Source organism: Jaculus jaculus, chromosome 11 (genome assembly GCF_020740685.1).
Source record: "Jaculus jaculus isolate mJacJac1 chromosome 11, mJacJac1.mat.Y.cur, whole genome shotgun sequence".
Classification (NCBI taxonomy): domain Eukaryota; kingdom Metazoa; phylum Chordata; class Mammalia; order Rodentia; family Dipodidae; genus Jaculus; species Jaculus jaculus.
Window position 1 is genome coordinate 56,098,034 of NC_059112.1, and position 24,229 is coordinate 56,122,262.

The 24,229-nt window shown below is 45.9% G+C and overlaps 1 protein-coding gene across 4 annotated transcripts in view; it reads left to right on the plus strand.

Annotated features, from left to right (window-relative positions):
* The first annotated feature begins 265 nt into the window (after nucleotides 1-265).
* Nucleotides 266-24,229, plus strand: part of Maea (macrophage erythroblast attacher, E3 ubiquitin ligase) — a 43,237-nt gene continuing 19,273 nt past the window's right edge. For 3 of the 4 annotated variants that reach the window (XM_045161729.1, XM_004656042.2, XM_045161731.1), the window contains exon 1: nucleotides 266-377. In XM_045161729.1, coding sequence (XP_045017664.1) covers nucleotides 309-377 — 69 coding nt within the window. In that variant the 5' untranslated portion in view covers nucleotides 266-308. Of the gene's footprint in view, nucleotides 378-940; nucleotides 965-24,229 lie in introns of those variants that run through there. The other variant, XM_045161730.1, reaches the window with a different exon arrangement.

A 24,229-nucleotide genomic window follows, 5' to 3' on the forward strand; every position in this document is an offset into this window, starting at 1 on the left:
CAGCTTATGGGACAGTGCCGGGCCCCCAGCCAGGCCCGCAAAGGCCCGCCCGCACGTCTTCACTGCCTGCATGCCCGCCTCTGCGGTCGGGGTCCTGCGGATAATTCAAGAGGAAGCCGCTCCCTAGAGTTGTAGCCGATTGGCTAAACCTGATGAAAAACAGCGGTGATTGGTCCGCGACTTCTTCCGCTGCCGGGCGTCTGGGTGACTTGGTTGGTCCAGGTACACTACCCCGTTACGCTCTCTCGCGTCTCTACGTCACTACCCGGCGTGCTCTGCGTCAGCCTCCCCCGCTTGGCCGGCCCAAGATGGCGGTGCAGGAGTCGGCGGCCCAGCTGTCCATGACCCTGAAGGTGCAGGAGTACCCGACCCTCAAGGTGTGCGCTGTGGCACGGCCCGGGGTGCTGCCGCGTCTTTCGAGGAGCCATTCGAGGACTCCGGGGGCAGTTCCGTGGCGGCGGGGGCCGGGGGCGGCCGGGGCGGCGGCTGGGGGCGGGGTCGGCTGTGTGGCCGGGTACGCGGCTCTCCGGATTGCTGGCGGGGCGGCGGCTGGGCCTTGGCATGTTGTGGCTGTGAGGGTCTCCCGGCCTGGTGGGGGCCGGACGGCGGGGTCTAAGGGCCTTCGGGGTCTGCGCGGCCGTGCTGTGCCCCCGCCCAGCGCTCGGAGCCCCGCGGCGGCCGACTGTCTAAGCCCTGGCTGGGGTCTCGGGTGAACTGGGGTCTGGCCTCGCGGGCGTGGGTCGCGGCGGCGTCGGGAATCCTCCCGGAAGCTCGACCTGGGGCGTGGCAGGCTTGCCTCCAGGCGCTAATTAGGGGCCAGTGCGGCGACCCGGTGGCATCCTGCCTTTCCGGACGACTCCAGAATTCTGGTGCTGCTCCGGTCCTTGGCTCCTGGGGTGTGACCTTGAGTGGTAGCTGCCAGTGCATTGCGTCGGGACGAATATGTACGACTGGCAGAAGGCCTGTAAGTGGCTCTTAACTTTTGGGAGGTTTGATGTTACCTGATGTACTGCAGTGGATCAGATCCTCCTTAGGAGAGTCGCTGAGCCTTGGCATTCTGCATTCCTTGCCTGAGGACCGAGCAGGTTGTACATCTTGGTGGTGACAAGAGTCTATGGAGTGTGTCTGGATGATGGCAGTGTCCCTACCCCGTACTTTGGGAGCCCTAGGGGGAGGAGGTACCTAATTCTGACAGTATTTCCTTGCCAGGTGTATGCCCTTGGGAACACCTGTGTCCTTTAGGGTGAACTGAGTGATCATACATACTGCTCAGGGCTGTGTTGGCTTTCAGTTACTGTCAGCCTTTGCTGACTTCTGACTGCCCTGGTGTAGCAGGCCTTCACAGGAAAGCGGAAGGAGGAGGCCTTGTCCTCCTAAGTAGTAGGTGAGCTGCCCTATTTAATGGCTGTTTTGTATCCTGTGCCTTCCCCTGACCAAGGAAGTGAACATTGCTGGCTCACCAAATCACTTTGACAGACCTTCAAAATGTACGGTTTGCGGGGATGGGAGGTGAGGTACTGGGACCAATCTGATAACTTGCGCATGCTAGGCAAGTGCTCTTCCACTGACCTACACACCCAGGCTTTGGTTTTTGGAGACAGATCTCACTGTGTAGCTCATACTGTTCCTGTATTCATGGTTCTCCTGCCACTACCTCTTTGGTGCTGGGATTATAGCCATGCACCACCATGCCTGCCTTGTGCTTGGTTTTGATATTGTTTCACAACATTGTCTAATTTTTGTTGGTTGGAAGATGAAGACCATGCAACTGAGGGTGGTCTGAACCTTGGGACTGTGCTGTCATGTGGGGGGGGGGGAACCTTTGATCACCGACCTTTAGTCCCAGTTAGGACCTCCAGACCTGTTGCAAGGACGTTACTGTGGCAGAACATGGTTTGTGGTGTGGCTGGTGCATGTGGGACCCACCAGGCAGGAGAGGTTTCCAGAACTTCTTCCATTGCTTATTGAATGTACTAGGATATGAAATGGACAGTTTGGAAAGGTTTTCTTGGGGCTCCTGGTGACCAGAAATGCAAGTGCATTCCAAAGCTATTGCACAGCCTCTGATTAAAATGATTATGCAGATAGGCTGGTGTCATTTCAAAAAGCTTCTGTGTTAAAAAAGATGATTTTGGGGCTGGAGAGATGGCTTAGCGGTTAAGCGCTTGCTTGCAAAACCAAAGGACCCGGGTTCGATTTCCCAGGACCCATGTAAGCCAGATGCACAAGGGGGCACACATATCTGGAGTCCATTTGCAGTGTCTGGAAGCCCTGGCATACCCATATTCATCCTCTCTCCCTCCCTCCCTCCCTTCTCTGCCTATTTCTCTCTATATCTGTCTCAAATAAAGAAAAATAAAATATTTTTTAAAATGATTTTAAGCAGACTTTTTGCAAGTAAAGATGATACTTCCTTCAGAAAGATGAGGCACTTCCCTTTAGGGCCTATAAAGCCAGCCATATAAACGTTTCTTCTGCTCTATTGATAGAATGCCATTGCTGAGTTAATCTTTTTTTTTTTTTCCAATACATTTTCAGGAGTTAATTCCTGGTGGATTATGGGAAGATTTTGTGGGAAATTGAGGATCATTGATTCAGAAGTGTTTGTTGACTTAGAATCAAGTGGAACACCAGGAGAGCTGATGGCCCCAGAGTTGATTTGTGGACAGTTGAGGAAGGTCACAGGTAGGGTGCTCAATGTAGATAGATGTTGAGAGACAGTAAGAACTTAGAGCTGGATGGATGGGATTGTGCTGCAGGGGACTGACATTTTATTGGACCATTCACCTAATTTCAAAAAATGACTTTCCTGTTGAATATGTCCTCAGGCATTCAGGGTTGTGAGCTCCTGAGTGGGCTTAAGAAGACCACGCAAAAAAAAAAAAAAGTGGACTCAAGATGTCTACTCTTCAGTCTTAGGGTCAGTGATGGGCTCCTGGACCCTGCTAGGTAACTTCTCTTTCTCTCCATTTTCCTGTAAGTTGCTATTACCAGCATGCTTTGGTCCTGGGCATGGCTCTTCCTGGAGTTTGCATTCTAATGCAGTGGTGGGCCAGCATGAACTTCTTTATAGCCTAGGAGCCTTTGGGGTGTGGGATTCCATGTGGGGATGGGACTCAACTCTTCCGAGCATCCCTAGCCTCTGCCCTGACTACAGGAGTATCCCCTAGAATGCCTCCAGACATTGCCATGTGTTCCCTGGTTACAAAGTCACTGGTATGAGGACTTCTGCCTGGACTGGACATTGGTTTAGGGGACCTGTTTCTGTCACCCTTGTATGCTACCACCCCAATCAAATTCACTTTGCACGGAACAGTGAAATGGTGGCTGAACACTCCTGGGACTCCTACTGAGTCTCATGTGGGTCTGCCTGGATCCTTTCTGGACCCCAGTCGCGTTTCCGACTGAACCTTGTTCTCTCCTCACACACCAGATGCTGGTGGGGTTCTTACTATACAGATGTGACAGGGAGTGTTTTTCCTAAATAGATTTGTGTATGTCTTTTGAATTCTTTACAGGAATTCTTATATTCTTATATTTGTTGCCTTCTGTTTTATACCAGACTGGTTTACCAAGTTGGAAATTTCACAGTCAGGGTTTATACTTGACACAAAGTGTGAGTGCCAAGTATGTGCTTCAGGCTAGGACTTTTAGAGCAGTTTTCCAAAGTTGATCTGCCTGGGTTGGGGAATATCATTTGTCCTCTAGTGTGAGGTGTGCTGATAACCCTCAAGGTTTGACCTGAGACAGACACTGGGCTGGGACACAGCAGTGTTGTGCTGTGGAATCTATTTTGATATGCAAGGTTGAGTCTGCTACTCCCTCCTAGGGCTGTGTGACCTGGTCCTCTTCTTGGGCATTTAGCAGATTGTAATCTCTTTCCTCCCCTGGGCTCCAAACTCTGCAGACATTCAGAGCACTATCTGCTCTTGTTTGAAGCAGCTTCATTGCCATTCTTTCTTCCAGAACCTGCCATCCCTGGCACAGCTGAATTCCTTTCCTGAAGAGCTGTGTCCTACTGTCTGTGTCCTCCCTCCACCTTTCATTGCTTTGTTTTTCACACCATTTGCAGTTTGTGGTCGCATGTTCTGTTGGTATGCCTTTGTTCTCTGGGCTGGCACACATCTTGCCTCTTTGTGTCTAGGTTGTTTTTTTTTGATAGGACAGGTGCCTACAGAGATTAGGGTGCAGACTTAATTCCCTGCTAGCTACTGGGTTCTGTTTTTCACCTATTATTATTTTAATCCCATTTTGAGTTAGGAAAAGAAAGGACCTTTTTTTTAAAAAAAAAATTTATTTATTTATTTGAGAGCGACAGACACAGAGAGAAAGACAGATAGAGGGAGAGAGAGAGAGAATGGGTGCGCCAGGGCTTCAAGCCTCTGCAAACGAACTCCAGACGCGTGTGCCCCCTTGTGCATCTGGCTAACATGACCTGGGGGACCGAGCCTCAAACTGGGGTCCTTCGGCTTCACAGGCAAGCGCTTAACCGCTAAGCCATCTCTCCAGCCCAAGAAAGGACCTTTTTGAAATACCTTGTTCTTTATGGAGAATGTGCCACACTAGAGGCAGTACTAAATTGAGGCACAGAGTGGCAAGGAACTTAAGCATATACAGTCTGTAGTGCCTGGGTATAGCCGGGGTTGTCTGGGGCGAATGCCCTCAGCCTTTCTTGTGGTTCCTGAAGCAGGTTTTTGGAAACTTAACTTCTCTTTTTGGGCACCCTAAGGACCCTGGGGATGTCATGCTAAGAAAGCACAGGGTTTCTACCCTTGCAGCTCACCCCAGTGGGTTGACAGTATCCACCTAGTCCAGGATGTTTATGTTTAGATCTGTCAGGGACACCAGGGAAGCCAAAGTGAAGTTGATCAGTGGAAGGTGGCTGGGCTCCTCAGTCTCATCCTGGGATCACACAGGCCTACAGGATATAATACAGCTGGAAATGCTGTGGCCAGCAGTATGGAGGCCCACAGAGGAAAGGCAGGCTTGGGAGAAAGGAGGGCTGTCAACATATGTAGTGAGTGAATTTGTTCACCTTTTAAAAGTCCCACAGCTTCCACCATTCTCTTTGAGCTTCAGGTGGATTGGGAATCTAGGTGCTGGCCTCAGCCTCACAAAGCTCACACTATGCGAGCAAGTCTGGTTAACATTGTGTTATTGCACACTTTTAGACCTAGGGACCATTTGTTTGAGAACCTGAAAAGAATTTACTCACTATTTATTTATTTTGGTTTTTTCCAGGTAGGAAAAATGCCAGGCTGACCTGGAATTTGCTGTGTAATCTCAGGGTGGTCTCAAACTCAGGGCAATCCCCCCAAGTGCTGGGATTAAAGGTGTGCACCACCATGCCTGGATTTCACTTTTAATAATAGTAATTATTTGGTTTAATGTGGCTGAATGGGAAAGAAACGTCCAGCAATGCTGAGGGCCTATTTTACATTCCCACTCATGAACCTCTGGTGCCACCCAGCACCTTGCCTATATCTCTGGTCAGCATTCCTCTTGTCCTCTTAGATGACTGCTACCCATCTCTCTTTACAGACATCCTTTCCCATGCCCCAACAGCAGCTGCAGGCCCACTTGCCCTGCTGAGCATCTTTCCTATGTGCCTGTCACTCCTGTCAGACCTTTTTTGCTCTCTCCAGCTCCCCCCTTTTTGGGTTTTCTAAAAATACATTTTATTTATTTATTTATTTGAGAGAGAGGGAGAGAATGGGTGTGCCAGGGCCTCCAGCCACTGCAAACGAACTCCATATGCATGTGCCTCCCTATGCATCTGGCTTATATGGATCCTGGAGAGTCGAACCAGGATCCTTTGACTTCACAGGCAAAGGCCTCAACCGCTAAGCCATCTCTCCAGCCCCTCCAGCTCCCCTCTTGCAGGGTCAGTCTGTCAGTGTGCAAGTGGCTGCGTTGCTTCTGTCTGTCCTCTTCATCTTGCACACACCTCTGCTGTATCTCCAGGTTGATTTCGCTGCCCACTCAGCAGATCATGTACCTTTGCCACTTTTCCCAGTGGCAACCTTGGAATGTTTTCGCTCTTTGGTATTACTAGCTAACCCCAAGAAGTATCAGTCATTGGGCTTTGACAGTGGCCTTGATGCTTGTGTGTTGAGCTTCTGTCATTGGCCCTGCTTTTTCATGAGCTCTAATGCCTACCTACCCAGTGGATGTTGCTCTTTGGAAGTCTTTCCAGAGTGTCATATACAAAAATGACAGAGTGTGGTATGTAGGCTCAGATACGCTCTTGCAGATCCTGGTTGAAGATTGTCCGCCTGCTTCTTTTTCCATAGTAGGCCACAACTTCTGTCCCCGCCCTCTTTCCCACACCCCACACCTAAGGCCCCTCTCCTCTTCAAGTTCCTTAGTTGACAGTGGCTCCTCAGGACAGCCTTCACATCCAGCTTGCAAGGATGAGGAGAAAACTGATGTCCCTTGTTGACCAGTTTCCTGCATGGGGCCTTTTCAGAACCTAGAAAAATATACTTAGCCCCTGAGTAGACTCCTTCCTGTCCTAAATAAAATTGGGAATTTTTAGTTCCTTCTGATCTCTTTGTCTTACCCTGTTTGAGTTTCTTTATTAAGCACAATCTGCAGAATTGGCTTCACCTGTACCTTTTTTTTTTCTTTCTTGTCAGACTTCTCTTTTAGCATATATCCTGCAAGGGTACAGGCTTTGTTTAGGTCAGTGTTGCATTCTGAGCATGTCCAAGAGGGCTTGGCATAGAGTCACAACATAAACAGTTATTGGCCAAATGAATTTCTCCATTATCTGGAAAATTCCTTAAAACTTTAGAGTCTCACTTCTGCTAACTTGTTGCATTCCAGTGTGCTTTTCCTAGGGAGACACACCCTTCCATACCACTTTTCCATTCCTCCCCTAGTCTATGTACCCTTAAGCAGCTTCAGGGGTTGGAGAGATGGCTCAGTGGGTAAAGGCACTCACTTGCTTGTAAGGCCTGGAGAATCGAGCCCAGACCATACATCTGGAGTTTGTTTGCAGTGGCAAGAGGCCCTGGCATTCTCATTCTCTCCCTTCCCCTCCCTCTCTCAAATAAATATTAAAGAAGCAACAGCAACAGCAGCTTCAGGGACTGGTGAGCTGGCTCAGTGGGTAAAGCGCTTGCCATACAAGCATGATCCCAGAACCTACATAAAACCTGACATGGTAGTACATGTCTGTAATCCCAGCTCTTCTAGTGAAATGGGAGGTGGACACAGAAGAATACCCAGAAGCTCACAGGTCACTCAGCCTGGCGCATACAGTGGGCAACAAAAGACCTCCATACATATGCTGTGGCACGTGCATACCTGCACTCACATGAATACATACACACATACAGAGATGAAAAACCCCTTGCCCATTTCTATCCAGTGTTCTTACTGACAAATTCCAGCCTGCACGGCCTAAAGGCTGCCTCCCACTACTGTGGGCTCTTACTGCTCACTGGACGGTCCCTTTCACCTTAAATCTGCCTCACACCCACATGCCTTGCTCACAACTTGGTTTCCATCTGCTACCTGACCATCTGTGCTCAATGTCATGCTTTGGTGACTGGGGTTAACTCATTTGTACCCTGCATATGGCCAGCCTCTGTGCTGATGTCCACCCACCCCTCACAATTCTGAGATGCACACATAATGGCTGTCTTCTAGTTACTTAGTTGGCTTTTGCCCCCTTTGCCTTTGGACACCAGTGACCCCATAGCACTGCTCAGACCCTTGATAGTATCATAGTGCTCATCTGGACTTCTGAAAGCCACTGACCCGTCCCTCTCCTTGGAGACTTTCCTGTTTGGCTCCCGGGGTGCCTACTTGCCTGATTCCCAGACTCACAGCCTCTTATTCTCCCTTGCTGCACAACCCTAGCACAGTCCTGGAGCAGCATCCAAGCTCTGGCCTTGAATGTTGCTGTCCTGGTGTTCTCATGGGTCTTGTGGACTTGAAGGACCCTCTGTTTACACTGCTGATCCCCCTAGCCCTAGAGACTTGCCCCAGGAGTCTGGAAGGCATGCCTATTTGGAGTTCTGTAAACATAGTTTAAGCTGAGTTTAAAAGAAAAAATTGAGTCAAAGTCTTGCCATGTAACCCAGGCTGGCCTTGAACTCTCAATCCTCTTTCCCCAGTCACCACCTGAGTGCAGGGATCACAGGTGGGCTGTCATTGAGGCTCAAATTTCATCCTCACCTTCCTTCCATAGTAAAAGGCAGCCCATTGGGCTAGAAACTTGTTGGAGGCTTTAAATTGTTCTCACAGCTCACCTTACCTCACCTCAGCACATCTTCCTCACTTGTGAACACTTGGAGGGATCCTGTAGCCTCCTGCCCTTGTCTCCTGCTGCTAATCTGGCTGCGTGCAGCTTCATCTCTGGTAGGTTGATGGCCTCCTAGCTGGTCCCCTGCTCCATCCCTGTCTACCACATCCTTTCCTAGCCAGTGACCAGATCATAGTTATGTGGTTCTGTCTGGTGCCTTCTATTTTGTCTGGGGTAAAGGTCAAGTATACTAGATTGGCTGTCCCTGTCCTTTCTGACTCCCCTCCTCCACTATCATGACAGCTTCTCTTCCTGCAGATTTTTCAGGCTTTTTCCCTAGGGTCCTCACACTCTTGCTTTGGGAACTTCCTGTCACGTACTGAAGCAGGCAGCCTACTTCCCTTCTGTTTTGTTCCTCCACAGCCAGCTCTGTATGGGCCACAGAATGCCTTGTTGTTTTTGTTTTTTTGAGGCAGAGCCTCACTCTAGTTCAGGCTGACCTGGAATTCACTATGTAGTCTCAGGGTGGCCTCAAACTCACGGCGATCCTCCTACCTCTGCCTTCCGAGTGCTGGGATTAAAGGTGTGCGCCACCATGCCCAGCTCAGAATGCCTTTCTTTTTGTTTCTTACATAGTTCTGCAACAGGACAGATAATTCTTCAGTCAACAAATGTATTATATTTTGGCAGCTCTGTCAGAGCAGTAAGAATTGAAGTAAAAGTCAAGTATAGCTGTTAAGACAGGTTAGCATAGTGACTGTGATAGACACTTGGCTCAACAGCTGCCCTGTGTACTACCAGTGGTCAGATGGGGAGATGTTTGTCTACAGCAAGATGCCAATAGGAATAAGTGGCCAGGGTGAACCTTGGCTGGCAGTGATGGCACTGATGTAGCCTTGGGAAAGGTCCATTTGTGGGAGACAGGCATTAGCAAGTGTTAGTCTTCTGTGCTAAGATGGTGATGGTGTCTGGTACTTTTTAAAATACGTGAAGACAGTGTTTATTACTAATACTTAGTGGGGTACCCAGAAGAGTGGGGCCCTGTTGACCTCAGACCCCAAGGCCTGCCCAAGGTGACAACGAGTAGCAGAGCTACTGGTGACATTATGTCATCTACGGAGTGTGGGAATAAGCCTCACTCAGGTGAGGTATGTGTGCTATTGCTGGTGAGCTCAAGGCTTGTGTTGAGTCACTGAATTGTCCCAAGGATGAAGGCACTCAACTGCTGTGTGGCCGGCCATGACACCTCTTGAGTCATAGTGGCTTTAGCAGCTGTTGTCAACCCATGTGCTCTCCTCTGGCTCAGGATCTGCAGTGCATGTTTCTTGCTTTGTCTGCCCTTTCTCACAGAACTGGTGGCATTACTACATGTGACTGGCAGGTTGAAAATAGGTGTGATGATATGGTTCCAGGAGAAGAGAGCGGTGGTGCCAACAACTCTTCTCCCATCTTGGACTTCATCAACATCATTGTAGCTCTTTAGAAGTTGACCAGAAATGTCATTTTTCAAGAAGCTTATTTAAAGTAGAGAATCTGGGGCTGCAGGGATGGCTTAGCAGTTAAGGTGTTTGCCTGAAATGCCAAAGGACTGAGGTTCAATTCCCCAGGACCCACGTTAGCCAGATGCACAAGGGGCGCACGTGTCTGGAGTTTGTTTGCAGTGTCTGGAGGCCCTGCCGCATCCGTTCTCGTCCCCTCCCTCTCTCCCTCCTCTTTCTTTCTCTGTCAAATACATAAATAAAAATAAAATATTTCAAAGTAGGGAATCTGGACTGTGTTCGTCCTTTGTACTTTAAGGTGCATGCTGTATCTGGGGGCATCAGCTCAGGGTAACAAAACCACTGTGACTTGCAAGACTTTCTGTTCCTCTCTCTATAGAAGGTGTAATTAGCATCATAACAACATTTAGAAACTTCCTCTGGGGCTTCTTAATTGAGAAAGCTAGATGCCTCATGCCACTGGGGAAATCCTTCCTGTACTGGTGAAAAGCTTAAAAACATGATGACAAACTGTCAGCAAATACTATCAGAAAACCCATAGCAAGTGGGAGAAGGTGTGAGGAAACAGGTCTAGATGCAGATGACACTGTGTGGGAGGGTATAGAGGGGAGTTACAGATGTTTCCTTAGGTCTCAGTGCAGCTGTTTGCCAAATTTGGGTTCAGTGATGAAATCAAGTAGGATTGCTTTTGTGGGTCACTGATGGGGAAAGGTGCACTGAAGAAAACATTTAACAGCTACAGAGATCCAGTGACCCTAAGAACTGTCACACCACAGATTGATTACCAAATAGATCTGGTAAGGAAAAATTTAAATACTTAGCATAACCAGATAAAGTAGGGCCAGAATTTAAAAGCAAATACAGACTTCTAAAAAGCCACCAAAAAAGAACTAGGGAGAGAGTCAAACAAAACTTGACCTCCCTATAGAATGGTAGATACAGACACAAAGAGAAGATATGTGGACAGGAAAAAACAAACAAACATTAAATTAACCTTTATAAAGTTAATTTTTATAATTTAAATGATTGAGTAGTCCTGTAGCATGTAGAAAAGATACCTTTAAAACTCACAAAGAGGGGCTGCAGAGATGGCTTAGTGGTTAAGGCACTTGCTTGCAAAGCCAAAGGACCTCGATTCAATTCCCCAGGACCCACTTAAGCCAGATGTGCAAGGTGGCATATGCATCTGGAGGTTGTTTGCATTGGCTGGAGGCCCTGGCATGCCCATTCTCTCTCTCTCAAATAAATAAATGAAAATTAAACACTTCCACAAAGAAAAACCCTTTAACAAGACCATTTCTTACCTCATTTAGTGAGGCCATTATTAACCCTGATAGAATAACCAAATACACAAGAAAACTATAAGTCATATTCTTTAATATTTTTATTTTTTTAATGTGGGGGAGAGAGAGAAAGAGTTGATGCACCAGGTCCTATAGCCACTGTTATCGAACATGTGTGCCACCTTTTGTCAAATCTGGGTCCTTAGGTTTCACAGGCAAGTGCCTTTAACCACTAAGCCATTTCTCCAGCCTATTCATATTCTTTATAAATGAATGCATGCTAAAGCCTTCAGCAAGATCTGAATTTGTTACGATAGAAGTTACGATAGAAGGAGGAAGATTATATGTTCATAGCCAGCCCTGGGGTGAGACCCTGTCTCCAGTGACCAAACAAAACAAAGCAAGTATCTGAATCTGGCAACATACAGAAAGACTCTCTTATCATGCATGAATAGGGATTCACTTCAGATATGCAAAGTTGGTTCAACATGTGGAAAGCAGTGTAATGAGCCATATTTTTCTTTATTTAAAAAATATATTTGCAGGCTGGAGAGATGGCTTGCTGGTTAAGCACTTGCCTGTGAAGCCTAAGGACCCAGGTTCGAGGTTCGATTCCCCAGGACCCACGTTAGCCAGATGCACAAGGGGGCGCATGCGCCTGGAGTTCATTTGCAGTGGCTGGAAGCCCTGGTGTGCCCATTCTCTCTCTCTGTCACTCTCAGATAAATAAAAATAAACAAAAAAATTTTAAGGGCTGGAGAGATGGCTTATCGGTTAAGCGCTTGCCTGTGAAGCCTAAGGACCCTGGTTTGAGGCTCGGTTCCCCAGGTCCCACGTTAGCCAGATGCACAAGGGGGCACACACGTCTGGAGTTCGTTAGCAGAGGCTGGAAGCCCTGGTGTGCCCATTCTCTCTCCCTCTATCTGTCTTTCTCTCTGCGTCTGTCACTCTCAAATAAATAAATAAATAAAATTAAAAAAAAATTTTAAATGACAGCTTCCATAATTATAGACAATGAACCATGATATAACTCTCCCCTCATTTTCCACTTTGTAACTCCACTTTCCATTGTATCCCCTCCCCCTCTCAATTATTCTCTTATGTTTTGATGTCATCATTTTTTCCTCCTATTACTAGGGTCATGTGTAGGTACTTCAGATCAGCAAAGTGAGACCCTGCTTCCAAAAAGAAAAGAGGGTGGGGGGGATAGTGAAAGGGAAAGAAAAGAAATCAAGGTCTGTACCTCTTTTCCTAAGACTTTTGTTGGCTAGAGAGATGGCTTAGTAGGCACTGGGAGGTCATGGGTACCCAGGCCATTTTGTGTCTGGAAGAGTGGGTTGTAAGGAGTCCTATACTTCCTTTGGCTCTTCCACAGTGGACCCTGAGCCTTGGAAAGTATGATAGAGAACAAACCATGTTATTACACTAAAGGACAGAAATGGTATGCTCATCTAAAAAGATGAAGAAAAAGTGCTTGATAAAGGTCAACCAAGCTAGGAACTTTCGAGCTGATAAAGGGCTTCAAACAAATAAACAAAAAGAAAAAAACAGCCAGCTGGGTGTGGTGTGGTGGCACATGCCTCTAATCCCAGCCCTTGGGAGGCAGAGGTAGGAGGATTGCTGTGAGTTCAAGGCCACCCTGAGACTCCAGGTCAGCCTGAGCTAGAGTGAGACCCTACCTTGAAAACAAACAAACAAAAAAGCAAAAAAAAAAAAAAAAAACCACTCATCATAATTCCTAGTCCAGAAGTTTTCCTTTAGATCAGCAACATGATAGGGTGTTAGCCACTCTTCACCACATACTTTTAACACTGGCCTGGAACTTTTTTTCTTTACATTTTAAAAAATTTATTTATTAGAGACATACACATGAGAGAATGGATGCACCAGGGCCTCTAGCCAATGCAAATGAACTCCAGATGCATGCACCAACTTGTGTATCTGCCTTATGTGGGACTTGGAGAGTTGAACCTGGGTCCTTAGGTTTCTCAGGCAAGCACCTTAACCACTAAGCTATCTCTTCAGCTCTGGCCTGGGACTTCTTGCTGCCCTGGAAGGTAGGCAAGAAGGAATTAGAGTAATTCAGATAAGGAAGGAAGAAAGGAGTGTTTGCAGATGATGCAGATGACATGATCTTGTATATGGAATCCTAAGGAATGCATGCAAATTATTAAACTTAATAAAATAGTTCACATTACATTATATGCCTGTACCCTAGAAATGAACAACTTAAATGGAAATTAAGGGACTAGAGAGATGGTTAAAAGCTTGTCAGTCCATGTTCGATTCCCCAGTACCCGTGTTGTAAAGCTGACAAAGTGATACATGCATGGCACATGTAGACGCCCCTCTAAACACACAAACAATAAATGAGAAAGAAGGAAATTAAGAAAATCTGATATACGGTAGTACCAAAAGTAATAAAATGTGTAGAAATAAGTCAGTCATAGACCTTGATTTTTTTTTTTTTTTGAGGCAGGGTCTCACTCTGCTGACCTAAGAGTAGCCAAAAGTCTTACTTCTTTCAAAGCTTTTTAAAAATTTATTTTATTTTATTAGAAAGAGGCAGTTAGAATGGGTGCATCAGGACCTTCAGCCACTGCAAACAAACTCCAGATGTATGTACTACCTTAAAATTGGCTTATGTGGACCTGGGGAATTGAACCTGAGTTCTTGGCTTCACAGGCAAGTGCCTTAACCACTAAGCCATCTCTCCAGCCCATCAAAAGTCTTAGGAAAAGAGGTATAGACCTTGATTTCATTTCTTTCCCTTTCCCTTTCACTATCCCCCCCACCACCACCCTCTTTCTTTCTTTTTGGAGGCAGGGTCTCACTCTGCTGATCTGAACTCACTGTGTACTGACAGGTTGGCCTTGAACTTAAGACGCTTCTCCTACCTCAGCTTCCCAAGTGCTGGGACTAATGATTTACGCCACTACACCTGATGAACTTGGGTTCTTTCTTTTTTCTTTCTCTCTCTTTCCTCCTTCCTTCCTTCCTTCCTTTCTTTTTGTTTGTATTTTGAGGTAGGGTGGCACTGTAACCCAGGATGACCTGGAATTCACTCTGTAGTCTTACGGTGGCCTTGAACTCATGGCAGTCCTCCTACCTCTCTGCCTCCCAAGTGCTGGGCTTAAAGGCGTGCACAGCCATGCCTGGTGGAATTCTTTTCTTTAAAAAAAAATATTTTGAGGCAGGAAGTAGAAAGGGAGAGTATGGGCATGCTCGAGCCTCCTGACACTGCAAATGAACTGTAGATGCATACTGGGGACTTGAACCCAAGCCAGCAGGCATTGCAAGCAAGCACCTTTCACTACTGAGCCATCTCCTCAGCCCAGTTTTGTTAATTTGACAATTCCTCACAGAGGTGTAAGACCATGGAGCATTGGCAGGATAGATGGACAGATCATTGGAGTAGAATTGAAAGTCCAGACAAACCCAGACATTGATACAAGTATTCTTTATCTTTCTTTTTTGTTGTACTAGGGTTGAACCCAGAACCTCACACATACTGGGTAAACACTTCACTGCTGTATTACACACACAGATTTAAACCCGTATGTTTATAGTAATTGGTTTTTAGCAAGCATTCCAAGATCATAATCAAAATGTTGTGCTTTCAACAAACGCTGAGACAGCTGGGTTTCCCCATGGAAGATAATGAAGTTGAATCCCTAACCCACACCATATACAAAAACTAAAAATGAGAAAGGGGCTGGAGAGATGGCTCAATGATTAAAGGCACTTAGCTTGCAAAACCTAATGACCTGGGTTTGATTTCCCCAGTACCCAAGTAAAGCCAGTTGTATGCACAAAGTGGAGCATGCTCTGGGATTGGTTTGCAGTGGCTAGAGGCCCTAGTGTACCCATTCATACTTATATATTACCCCCTCCCCCGTGTGTGTGTGTGTGTGTGTCTACTTGCAAATAAATAATTAAAACCAACAAAAAAATGAAAATGAGTCAGTGAAGTAAATGAAAGGGTTAACATTCTAAAGCTAAAACAAAATAAATGATACTTCTGTGACCTTAGATAAACTTGTGATCTCTCAGCATCTGAGGGTGAGAACCCAAAAATGAAACAAGTAAATTGGGCTTTGTTGAAAATAAGGACTTGCGTTATAGGATGCTATGAAAATGAAAAGTCCACTGCTGCTGGATAAGTGTGCCTCCAAAATTACATATTGAAGCCCTAAACATGAATGTGGTAGCATTTGGAGTGGGAACTCTGGTGATACTTGGGTTTGGAGCAGAGCCCTCATAGGATTAGCACTTTTGGGTGTGTGTTTTAAAGATAGGGTCTCCTGTAGCCCAGGCTAGCCTCAAACTCTGTAACCAAGGATGACCTTGATCTTCTAATCCTGCTGCCTCTACTTCCCAAGTGCTGGGATTACAATTGTTCACTACCACACCTGGTTTTACATAGTGCTGCGGATTGAACCCAAAACTTCATGCATGTTAAGCAAACAGTCAACTAGCTGAGCACTGCGTACACACCAAGAGGCCACAGTGTGACAGGTCCTTGTCAGAACCCAACCATTCTGGCACCCTGTTCCAAGATTGTAGCTTTCAGAGATGTGTGAAGATTTTTTGTGTAAGCTGTCTGTACTGTGTGTTTGTTACAGTAGCCTAAGCTGATTGACAGCTACTCATAACACAGGACGAAGAATTTGTAAATCATCTATCTGGTAAGGGTGAGTATTCAGAATCTATGAAGAACTCTTTTATGTTTGGGTCCTAAAATTCAAATAATGCATTTTAAAATATATGTATTTATTTATTTGAGAGAGGGTCAGAGAGCAAGAGAGCGAGAGAGAGACAGAGAATGGACGTGTCAGGGTCTCCATCCACTGCAAAGGAACTTCAGGTACATGGGCCTCCTTGTGCATCTGGCTTACGGCATCCTGGGGAATTGAACCTGGGTCCTTTGACTTTGCAGGCAAGCGCCTTAATAGCTAAGCCATCCCTCCAGCCCTCAAACACCTACTTTAAAAATTAAATAGTTTGAGCTGGGCGGTGGTGCATGCCTTTAATCCCATCACTTGGGAGGTGGAGGTAGGAGGATCACCATGAGTTCCAGGTCACCCTGAAACTACATAGTGAATTCCAGGTCAGCCTGGGCTAGAGTGAGACCTTACCTTGGAAAATCCAAAATTAAATAAATAAATATAAAAATATAAACAGTTTGAAGACTTTATCCAGGGAGGATACACAGATGGTCATTAACCATACAAGATCTTGGCATCATTAGTCATTAGGGAAATGCAAACCAAAGCTACAGTTAGTATTACTTCATCCCTGCCTGAATGGCTTTAGGGGAGACATGGATAGTGGCTGCCCAGTGGAAACTGGCATTCATCTGGTGAATTTCTTGACTAGCAAAAGTAGCAATACATGAGCAAAGGACAAACAGCTCATAAGTGACAGACAAGGAACTTTGTCCCCAACAAAATTCCTTAAATACTTCCTCAAAGGAAGGGACTTAAGGGCAGGGCTGATGAATTCTGTTGACCAGAAAACATGCATGCCCACACCATTTACCATTCACTGATGTTACCACTCTAAGCCCATCCGTAGCTTTTTTTTTTTTTAAATATTTATTTGAGAGAAAGAAAGAGGGGGAGAGAGAGAGAGAGAGAATGGGCACACCAGGGCCTTCAGCCACTGCAAACAAATTCCAGATGCATGCACTCTCTTGTGCATCTGGCTTACGAGGGTCCTGGAGAATCAAACCAGGATCATTTGGCTTTTCAGGCAAATGCCTTAACCACTAAGCCATCTCTCCACCTCTGCTTTCGACGTTTTTGTGGGCAATTCCTTGTCCTGTTTTCAACAGGGAAGTCAACGTATCACGCGCACACACATTGTTCTGAGCCAGGAGTACAACCAGGTTGTTGGGAAAGTAGAGCAAGGAGTATGGTTTAAGATCCCGTCAACATGTCTACAACATTTTTTGTCACTATTGATCATCTGTGCTGTTCAGAGAGTAGGCAAGGCATAGACAGTCTTAAGGCCTGGGAAACTCTTACAATGTTGTAAAGTAACTTTGAGAACCTAAGTTCCCATACTTCAGTCCCACAAGTGGTCAGTGGGCGTGGATGGGAAGTGTAGAGTGGTGCTACCACCTTGGGAAGTACCCTGGCATTTATCAAGAAGCGAAAAGTAGAGGTGCCAGGCACCCCAAGAGAGAGGAAATTGTCCATACATCGTCTTGTGTGAGAACAATTACAGCTTCATTATTCATAATGCCCCTGTGGTGGTTTGAATGAAATGTTCCCCATAGGCTCATATGTTTTAAGTACTCAGCTGGCGGCAATTTGGGAAAGTTGTGGGGCCCTTGGGAGGTAAGCCTTGCTGGAGTAGTGTGCTTCCTGCAGGTGAGCCTTGATGTTTAGTCCAGCCTCCTTTGCCAGCTAGCTAGTTCATTCTTACTGCTTCTTCCCAGCTGATGTGATGCTCTGCTATCAATTCTTGTCATGCTTTCCCTGCCATGATGAAATTCCTATTCCAAACTGTAAGCTGAAATAAACCCTTTCCTTCCATAAGCAGATTCTGATTGGGTGTTTATTAACTGCAACAGCCCCGAAGTACAAGGGCCTCAACTTTATGCAAGCATCAACAGAGATGCTGACACAGAAATGCTCAGCAGCCAGAAAGAGAACACTGGTACTGCTGCATCCTGAATCAACCATGGACATGATGTTTTAAAAGCCAGACACAAAAGTCCCTGTAATGCGTGGTTCCATTTGTTTGAAATGTTCAGAACAGGCAGAGACAGTAAGTTTGGCTGGGTGTCTGGGTCTGGAGGGATGGTCACAGCAAAGAAATGAGAACACTCTTGAGGAAGATAGTGGTAATGGATGTAGAACCTCTGAAATAACTAAAAATTGATGGTATATTGCAAATTTTTATTTTTTTGAGGTAGGGTCTCTTTCTAGCTCAAGCTGACCTGGAATTCACTGTGTAGTCTCAGGGTGGCCTTGAACTCATGGCCATCCTCTTATCTCTGTCTCCGGAGTGCTGGGATTAAAGGCGTGCACCACCACGCCCTGCTCATATTGCAATTTCTTGTAAGGCTTGGCTCAACTGATAACACATATGGCCAAGTCTGGTAACAAAGCGTGAGCAGGTCAAGAAATCAAGCATTCTTTGGCTCTTGTCTGCCTACAGCTCTTGCCCACTCATAGTATTGAAGCCCAGGCTTTGCAGAGTTACCTGTCATGTCTCTTGGCTGTACTCACCGTTGAGGTAGCTGAGGACCTGTGTGGCAGAGGAACCTTGGAAACGTTGAGTACTTAAGAGTTTTTTTTGGGGGGGAGGGGGTGGTACTCCTAAGGTATTTGTTGTTGAGATAGCATCTTCTATATAGTCTAGGCTGGCCTAGAAGTTTTATTAGCCAAACAATCCTGCTTTGGCCTCATAAATACTAGGATTATAGGTTTGTACCACCATACTCAATGGCACCTGTTTTCTTAGGGAAGAATTAGGGGAAAATAAGGCAAAACATTAATAATACACTCTTATTTTTTGAGAGGGAGAAGTTGCCTTTCTATTATTCTAGACTATGCTAGCCTTGAACTCATAGGGATGCTGTCAATGTGGGATTGTAGGCATGAGCTGCTATGTCTGATTTAACAGGACATTCTTAAATAATAATAATAGACAAATGAGACATCAGGGATGTTTCCAGCCCAGAAAGAAACAACCAGTAGTGTACCATGTGTTGTATTTATCAAAGTCAGTAGGAATTTTAGTATTGTGATATTGATACAGTGTGGGATTTGCCATTTTTGTCTTTTGAAGCTTTCTGTACATGGTGTTTTTTAACTGCACCTCTCTGTGTGTCAGGTCTCCAGGACATTTTGTCTTACAGAACTGAAATGCTGAAATCAGAGGTGACACCCTTTTTAAGGATATGCTAGGATTTCTCTTCTAAGGTTGACTTCTATGTGTATGCCACATTTTCTTCCTTCCTTTCTTTCTTTTTGTTTTTTTTTTGAGGTAGGGTCTCACTGTACCTCAGGTTGACCTGGAATTCACTGTGTAGTCTCAGGGTGGCCTCAAACTCATGGCAGTACTCCTACCTCTGCCTCCCGAGTGCTGGGATTAAAGGCGTGCGCCACCACGCCCGTCTCTTTGCCCATATTTTTAAGCAGAAAGTTATCAGGTTATTTTTATTATTTATTTATTTGTTTTGGTTTTTCAAAGTAGGGTTTCACACTAGCTCAGGCTGACCCAGCTAGGTTTATTTATTTATTTAGAAATATTTATTTGTAAGAAGAGAAGGGGGGGGGGAGAATGGGCCCGCCAGGGCCTCCTACCCCTGCAAACAAACTAGATGCATGGCCATTTTGTGCATCTGGCATTACTTGAGTACTAGGGATTTGAACCCATGCCACTAGGCTATGCCAGCAAGTACCTTTATCCTCTGAACCATCTCTCCAGTCCTTGTTTTATTTTTGAAGATAATGGTCTTGCTATGTATCCCAGGCTGTCCTGGAACTTGTTGTGTAGATCAGGTTGGCCTTGAATTCTTGATGCTAACTATCTCTCCAGTGCTGAGAGTACAGGCATGTACCACCAGTCTCAGCTAGGAGTAGTTGTGTTTTCTGGATCTTGGCTCCATGTTGGTCACATAGGTTGCTTTTTAACTGCTGGCTATTTCCTGCTATGCTGGAAAAATCCTTGATGTTGCCTCATTTGTTGGTTTTGTCCTTAAGAGTGTATTGTTAGTATTTTGCCTCACCCAATTTCTTTCCCAAGTTCTGTTAAAGTAGGTATGTTACTATTTAGGCACACTGCATCATTTCTCTGTTTCCTCAGTGCTGTGGCTTGTATTTCTGTTGTCCTCCTTTGTAGACTTATTTGATGCTGTCCTTGAGCACTATTTCTGAACATCTTTTTCCTCCCAGAAAGGGCTTGTGTTTGCTGAACTTTCTATCCTTGAGTATATGAAGTATCCATATCCTGCCTTCATTTGTGAGTGGTGATTTGGCTTGAGTTAGCATCTTCAGTGTTTTAAAATTCTGCTGTCCATTGCTCTTTGGGAAGGAGCTGTTGGCACATTCAGCTCCAGATTGCTTGGCACAGCCCAGTGGTAGAGCATCTGAGCTGGCCCCTGGGGGCCCTATGAACAGGCATAGAGCTGCTGTACCCAGGCACCTGGCCAGAGACATGGGAGGAGCAGGCCAGTTGGTCATGGGATTTGTAGGACAGGCTGTAGGAGGGAGCAGAGATGGGGGCCTGATAAGCATATGGCTGAGCCTGGCTCTGTAAACAACAGATAGAGAGGTCAGGCCCTTCCCCAGGAAGCACTAGCTCAAAGAAGTTGACACTAGAGCTTTTCTGAAGTTGAGATCAGAGCTGCAAAGAGAGGATATTAAGTTCATGACCCTAGGAAAACAGTGGAGAGTGAGTAGGGCCTCACAAGGACAATCAGTGCACAATAAGCAGGGCTCCAGGATAACACTCAGAGTGGACCATGAGTAGAACTGCTAACTGTGTTTAGGAGCTGTCACATCAACTTCCAAGACTGCCATTAAATATGCTAGCCCAGTGACAGCTGTGTCATGTGTGCAGTGCAGGCCATGTGCTGTATGGCTCTACCATAGATACGCCACACTTACAGTCTCTGGTGGTTTTGTTTATGCTTTTTATGTTTTTTTATGTTTTTTTTCTTTTAAATCAAGATGTTAAATGGAACTCTGAGCATACAGTGTAAGTTGCTGAAACTGGATTCTGATGACAATCATAGGATTATCTGCCTCCTTTCTGGATAGAAAGATAAAGATGGCATCCCTGCCCAGTGCCCACACCTTTAATCCCAGCACTAGGGAGGCAGAGGTAGGAGGATTACTGTAAATTTGAGGCCAATTTGAGACTGTATAGTGAATTCCAGGTCAGCTAGGGTAGAGTGAGACCTTCCCTCAAAAAACCAAAAAATGGAGCCGGGCGTGGTGGCGCACGCCTTTAATCCCAGCACTTGGGAGGCAGAGGTAGGAGGATTGTGCAGAGTTTGAGGCCACCCTGAGCCTACATAGTGAATTCCAGGTCAGCCTGAGCCAGAGTGAGACCCTACCTCAGGGGAAAAAAAAGATCTGGAGAGATGGCTTAGCAGCACTTACGATGTTGACTTAGTGCTGGGAGTAACATAGCTGAGCACCCCAACACTTAGAACAAGCTCCATTAGTTTGGGATGCCTCTTTAAAAAAAACAAACAAACAAACTTTATTTATTTGAGAGAGAGAGAATGGGCCATAAGGCCCATAGCCCTGCACATGAACTCCAGACACATGTGCCATCTTGTACATCTGACTTACATAGGTCCTAGGGAATTGAATCTGGGTCCTTTGGTTTTATAGGCAAGTGCCTTAACCACTAAGCCATCTCTCTAGCCCTAAAAATATTTTTAAAAATATTATTAGAGACAGAGAGGCAGGGAGAGGATGAGCACGCCAGCGCCTGTAGCCACTGCAAACCAACTCCCAATGCATGCGCCACCTTGTGCATCTGGCTTTACATGGGTACTGGGGAATTGAACGTGGGTCCTTTGGCTTTACAGGCAAGTGCCTTAACCTCTAATCCATCTCTCTAGCCCCTCAAAAAATATTTTCAAACTGGGTGTGGTAGCACATGCCTTTAATCCTAGCACTCAGGAGGCAGAAGTAGGAGTATCACCATGAGTTCAAGGCCACCCTGAAACTCCATAGTGAATTCCAGGTCAGCCTGAGTTAGAGTGAGACCCTGCCTCAAAAAAAAACCCAAAATAAATAAATTAAAATATTTATTTTCAAACAAAGAAATAGAAGACAGACAGAATGGGCATGTCAGGGCCTCCAGCCACTGTGAACAGACTCCAGATGATGCATGCCTCACCTTGTGCATCTGGCTTTACATTGTACTGGGGAATTGAACTCAGGTCCTTAGGCTTTGCAAGCAAGCACCCTAACCACTGAGCAGTCTTTTCAACCTCTCCAGTTACGTTTTTTTTAGTAATTTAGTGTTACTGTGTTGAAGGAAAGTGGGTCCAGGTTAGATGGTCTGCAACGGGGAGAGAAGGTAGGATGTCGTTACATTTTGTAAGCTGAGATGGTATGTTTGCAGGGGCACCTGGTAGTTTGTTGGATATTGCCTGTGAGGATCCCATTAGTACTGTAACTCTCTCCTCCTTGTAAGTATAGGATTTGTTCCTGCACTAGGACTAAGTGCCAGAGACTGGCAACCCACCCAGGTGTGAATCACTGTTGCACCTTCCCTGGCTACAGCTTATTCCTCTGATAATATTGCCTCTACCTATAAGCTTTGCAAATGCCAAGTGCAAATGTCAGCCTGTGTGCCCCTGTTACTTGGTTTTACTTTTTTAAGTAAAAATTTATTTACTTATTTGCAAGTAGAGAGAAAGAGGGAGAGAAAATTAGGCACACCATGGCCTCTTGCCACTGCAAACGAACTCCAGAAGCATGCTCTACTTTGTGTACCTGGCTTTACATAGGTATTAGGAATTGAACCTGGGTGGTCAGACTTTTCAAACAAGTGCCTTAAACAGCTGAACAATCTCTATCCCTTGATCTTGTTTTTAAACTTTGAATTTTGAGGTTAATGTTAGGCAAAATGGAATATTTCCTCCATGGACAGGGAGGACAGGAGTCTATATCTATAGCCCACTGCTGGCTAGGCACTTTATCTGTGCAGCACAAAGGCTTGACAAGGAAAAAGCCCCTAGAGAGAACCTTCTGACCACAGGCTAGACTGTATTGCACCATAGATGCTATGTACATGAGGTGTGTTCAGCATAAGTGTGCCTCTGTCTAACTACAGAGACTTGGCCGTCTTGTGCTTGATTGCATTGAGGTTGAAGTGAAGGTGTTTGTTCTGCCTGTCAGCATTCTGTCTTCCTGCAGGACTTTCCTCCCCCCTCCCCCATTGGATATCTTATGGGAGAGTTGAACCTGGGAAAAGTGCCAGGAGCTATGGTGTCTCAGATCTGGAGGTTAGAGACTTGTGGACGCTTCCAGAACCTCGCCCTGAATCTTGGTTTACTCCTTAATGGATACTTCCTAAGAGCCTACTTTGGGACAGCTCAGGGCTTAAGTGCTGTTTCAGGGACTTTGTCATCCATTGGTTAGACAGGAAAGAAGGAATCTGTTACATAAGAAATGCTGAATTCTTCAGAGCATACATCCATGAAGACTGTGGAGACAAGAGTACTGCATACCACCTTGGCCATCCACACTGCTCTGAGTAGGCTGGCCGCTCTGAGTTGGCTGGCCACATAGGAAGCACGTTGCACTGGCTATACTGGTCCCCTGTTTCTTACTGCCCTATTAAGGTATTTAACATGTTGTTATTTGACAATCTTTCCCATCCTTCTTTTCATCATTGCAAGACTTGTTTGGTCGCCCAAGCAAAAGAGTCAGCTGCTATTTTTGCTGTGTCCTCTGTATATGGCAGACATGGCTTATCTAGTGGCATTCTGCTTCTTATGCTAGAGAGGACAGGAATGGATGAACACTGCATGCTGCTGCTCACAGTGGGTCCCTGTGGACCTCAGCACATGTCTACTCTGGGAGGCTGGCTGAGGAGTGGCAGCCAGGGCACCAACAATGCTGGAGAAAAGTAGATTAGGGCAAGAGTCTGAGGGCAGTCTTTTCCCATGACTGCCATCATTCCCGCTGTCCTTGATCTCAGGAAGCCCAGGCTCCAATGTGAGACAGGTCAAGGTCTCCCTATTTGCACTACTGCCTTCATCACACCCTCACTCAGTGGTTGGCTTGTGCACAGTCTGTACCAACTGGTATTGGGAAGTGGCAGAGCCCTCAGGAGTCTTTTTTTGTTGCCGATGGGCTTTAGAGGACAGGCGAGCTTGTTGTGACAGCAAAGTTGGAACTGATAGTGCTCAGTCGTAGAGCTGTGACTTTGGCAGCAGTGTGACCTGCCTTGTAGTGTTTCCCCCGATCTCATGGAGAGCAGAGGCAGATACATTGCCCAGGCATGGCCTGCTTGTTGTGCTGTCCGTCATAGAGGCAGGAAATAGGGCCATCATAGTTAGTGACTTTGGAGTTATTTATATTATCTCTACTTTCCAAATTTTCTATGGGAAATAGAGATTTTTACAATTGGAATCAAAATTCTTCCATTGAGGAGATTTTCTAAATGTGTATATTTACAGTTACACGTGAATGTTGGCTTTGCAT